This window comes from Triticum dicoccoides, chromosome 4A (genome assembly GCF_002162155.2).
Source record: "Triticum dicoccoides isolate Atlit2015 ecotype Zavitan chromosome 4A, WEW_v2.0, whole genome shotgun sequence".
In the NCBI taxonomy this organism is placed as follows: Eukaryota; Viridiplantae; Streptophyta; class Magnoliopsida; order Poales; family Poaceae; genus Triticum; species Triticum dicoccoides.
Window position 1 is genome coordinate 21,883,075 of NC_041386.1, and position 4,054 is coordinate 21,887,128.

Below are 4,054 nucleotides of genomic sequence, written 5' to 3' on the forward strand. Positions count from 1 at the left end.
GAGCCAAGCTCGCTTACTCACTCACACACACACAACGGCTCAAGTTTTTCTCTTTCATTCAAGATTCACTCTTCTTGCCCTCTTCCTCCTCAGATAAGCTGTGTGGTAGGCTACTGGCTACTAGTAGGACTGGAGTAGGGTCGTAGTATTTGGTTCTTCTTCCCCCTTTGCTTGGGAAGCCGGTAAGCTCGCCACGGCATTACCAGCCCCTCCTCTGCCTGCCCTCCTCACTCGCAGAGAGAAGAGAAGAGGAGGAGAGAATCCACATTTTGTTCCCATCCTCATCAATCCTCTCCCCCTCTTCTTTCCATCAAATCACAATCTTTGTTTATAGGGTGCATGTAGCCCAACAGTGGCCGCATTGTCTCTACCCCCTCCCTCTTCTTCCTTCCTTCCTTGGCCCCCTCCCAACCCGCGCGCTCCCGAGCAACCTGCAGCTTCGACCCTGGGCTGCTCTGCTTGCTGCATGACCGCTGTGCTCCCCTGAGCTGAGGAAGGAAGGAAGGGAACAATGAGAGATGGCTGCAACACCACCAAGAAGAGCAAGGTACCGCCCTCCCATCCCTCTGTCTTCTTCCTCCTGATTGCTCTGTTTCCCTGTGCCTGAATGCGGTTCGGTTGCTGTGGCGTGTAGCTGTCGTGGTCCAAGAGCCTGGTCAGGAAGTGGTTCAACATCAGGAGCAAGGCCCACGACTTCCACGCCGACGACGCCGCCGCGGCCTCCGGGAGGAGAGGCGGCGGCGACGATGAGGAGTGGAGGGGCAGCAGCTTCGCCAGGAACGAGCCGGCCAGCGCCGCCAAGAAGAGCCGGACGGAGAGGCCGTCCAGGCGGAGCCGCGAGCACTCTAGGCGGGGCAAGATCGACCTCGACGCCGCCGAGGCCACCGTCACCATGGACTACAGGTTGCTCCGCCGCCCGCCCCTGCATTCGCATTACATAATTCCATCTTCGTCTCCGCTCTCCTGTGTGTGTGGCCTTGTTAGTTAAAAAAAGAACGAAACTGCCTGCAGGATCTTCGTTGCTACGTGGAATGTGGGCGGCCGATCCCCTCCCGGCGGCATGGGCCTCGAGGACTGGCTCCACGCCGCGCCGCCCGCCGACATCTACGTCCTCGGGTACGTGTCCCCGGATTTCTCCGTGCCGGATTCCTCAATGCTGCGGCTCGGACTGACAATTTCGGTGCCGCCGTGGTGTTCGTCCAAAGGTTCCAAGAGATCGTGCCGCTGAACGCCGGCAATGTGCTGGGCACGGAGGACAACGGGCCGGCGAGGAAGTGGGTGTCGCTGATCAGGAGGACGCTGAACGACCTGCCGGGCGCCGGCAGCGGCAGCGGCAACGGGAGCTTCCGGACGCCGTCGCCGGCGCCGCCGGAACCGGTGGCGGAGGCGGACGACGACTTCGAGGGGGCGAGGCACCAGACCAACAACGCGGCCTTCTTCCACCGCCGGTCCTTCCACAGCCGGAGCCTGCGGATGGAGGGCGACGCCCTGGCGCCGCAGCCCAGGCTGGAGCGCCGGTACAGCGTCTGCGACCGCGCGATCTACGGCTCCCGCCGGCCCAGCGACTACGAGGCGCACTGCCGGTGGGGCGGCTCGTCGGACGACGACAACAACACCGGGGAGTCGCCCAGCACGGTGTACTCGCCCATGTCGTACGGGTACGGCCACGCGCCGTCCCTGGACGACGGCCATAGGCCAGCTTCTGGTCACACTAGGTACGATTCAAGTTCCATGCCATGTACTCTGTCAACACATGCTATTTTTAATGGAGACAAAGTACATTATGGTCTCATAAATAGATGTGGTGAGTAATCTGTGTTGTGATCCGTGTTGCAATCTGATGTTCTTCAGATACTGCCTGGTTGCAAGCAAGCAAATGGTGGGATTGTTTCTGATGATTTGGGCTCGGAAGGACATTAGGGATGACATCAGAAATCTCAAGGTTTCTTGTGTTGGCAGAGGATTGATGGGCTACCTTGGGAACAAGGTTGGTCACTGTTCCTACCAGAAATGCTATGTGGTTATTATGATTTTTGCAATAATATTTTGCATTTTATGAATTGATCACAAACAAGAGGCATTGTTAGCTTAGATATAGTATTCAACCGGCAAAGGATTTGTTTTCCAGGGTTCGATTTCGATTAGCATGACATTGCACCAAACAAGCTTCTGCTTCGTCTGCAGCCACCTGACGTCGGGGCAGAAGGAAGGCGACGAGATGCGGAGGAACTCAGATGTGCTTGAGATCCTCAGGAAGACCAGGTTCCCAATGGTTTACGGGCAGTATGAGCGCTCACCGGAAACTATCTTAGAGCATGAGTAAGCAAGCACAGAACCTTGGAATTGTCCCCTAAAGCTTGTTTTCATGTGCATTTGGTGCAATATTGGGGCCCTTAACGCGCCTTTTCTTTCAGTCGAATCATCTGGCTCGGGGACCTAAATTACCGAATCGCACTTTCCTATCGGTCAGTGAAGGCCCTGGTGGAGATGCGCAATTGGAAAGCATTGCTGGAGAAGGATCAGGTGAGAGCTTGCAAACCTTCTTGAGCACAATTTGTGTATGTGTGGTGTGTACCGTTGGGATCCCCGGAAAGCTGTAAAATTGTTGTGTCACAGGCAATCAGTGCTTTTGTCTTGTCATTCTTTTACTTTACCATGTTGCAACATTACTAATCGGTCGGTAAAAGCCGAGGAGCTCTTGTTGTTCTCATTATGAAAATGATTACCAGACATTGTAGTAGTATGATCTCATTGACATGTCAACTTGACACTTTCAGCTAAGGATTGAACAAAGAGGTGGGCGGGTGTTTGCCGGGTGGAACGAGGGGAGGATATACTTCCCACCGACATACAAATACTCGACCAATTCCGACAAGTATGCCGGGGAAGACATGAACCAGAAGGAAAAGAGGAGAACTCCTGCATGGTACATTATATTACACTAATGTGCCGGATATTTGCCAGATTTTGTACAGTTCAAAGTGAACTTAGTGATCTTGTCGTGCAGGTGCGATCGCATTTTGTGGTATGGAAGGGGCCTAGGTCAACTATCATACGTTCGAGGCGAGTCTCGGTTCTCAGATCATAGGCCAGTCTACAGCGTATTCAGTGCGGAGGTGGAGTCGATCAACCACAGCCGAATTCAAAAAATGAGTTGTTCAAGCTCGCAGTTGGACATCGGAGAGCTACTGCCCTACTCTTACGGATACACCGACATCAACCCGTATGGCTACACCGACCTAAATTTCTACTGAAAGGGTCCATGAACTTTGGGAAAACACCCAGTGTTCAGTCATATAACTTGTGATGACAAGGTAGGGTTTGGAGGATGGTTTGAGTTAGCAGTTAAATGTATGTTCTTCACAGATATTAATACTCTTTCCTATGTCAGGCTGGCGAGAACAGGGGCAATTGGACATAAATGCAAGCTTCTGAATTTCCGATAAATCGGTGAATGGCATTCGTATGTCTTGATCAATACAGTTAGTTTGCTAAGCACAAAGAGCTGACTGAATTTGTCACGATCAGAGTCTTGCACATTGGATACTTTCAGAGAAGCAGCAAGTGCTTGGCTAGTTTCACAGGATCCAAATAATTCAGTACAGAATACAGGTATGCTCCGGTTGATTTACAGTTTTTATGGTGAACAATACGTCTAATGAACTACTGATCCTAACCAGTCCTCTGTTTTGCAGGTGAGGACAGCGGTCTCCGAACCACGCACAAGATACTCTAAAGACTGCAAGCCAGTGACCACGAAGACTCAAATTATTTCATTTCACTGAATTCAAACTTCAAAGATAGCACTAACAGGGAACCCAGATGACGCACCGAGATGGTCTGTTTCCATATGAGACAGTACGACGATCCAACCATATGCCCAGGAGACCATGGCCGGCCACCCCAGCAAAGATAGATACTGCTACTGATGGCATCGGAAGTCGTGCACCAGATTATTTTCTCCCCTTCTTCATATGTGCACATTGTATAGCAACATTGTTGATCCTCTCTCTCTCTCTCTCTCTCTCTCTCTCTCTCTCTCTCTCTCTCTCTC

At 52.2% G+C, this 4,054-nt stretch overlaps 1 protein-coding gene across 1 annotated transcript; it reads left to right on the forward strand.

The window, feature by feature from the left end:
* The first annotated feature begins 24 nt into the window (after positions 1–24).
* Positions 25–4,048, forward strand: LOC119284694 (type I inositol polyphosphate 5-phosphatase 4-like). The gene is made up of 11 exons (XM_037563848.1): positions 25–547; positions 635–903; positions 1,012–1,116; positions 1,206–1,715; positions 1,852–1,987; positions 2,129–2,319; positions 2,415–2,523; positions 2,778–2,926; positions 3,008–3,314; positions 3,392–3,612; positions 3,696–4,048. The coding sequence occupies exons 1-9, from the start codon at positions 512–514 to the stop codon at positions 3,252–3,254; spliced, it is 1,752 nt and encodes a 583-aa protein (XP_037419745.1). The 5' UTR covers positions 25–511; the 3' UTR covers positions 3,255–3,314; positions 3,392–3,612; positions 3,696–4,048.
* The last annotated feature ends 6 nt before the right edge of the window (positions 4,049–4,054 follow it).

Coding starts and splice junctions, on each gene's coding strand:
- LOC119284694 (XM_037563848.1), top strand. CDS start 512: ATGAGAGATGGCTGCAACACCACCAAGAAGAGCAAG. Junction 1,117..1,205: donor GCCGACATCTACGTCCTCGG/GTACGTGTCCCC, acceptor GTTCGTCCAAAG/GTTCCAAGAGATCGTGCCGC. Junction 2,320..2,414: donor GAAACTATCTTAGAGCATGA/GTAAGCAAGCAC, acceptor CTTTTCTTTCAG/TCGAATCATCTGGCTCGGGG.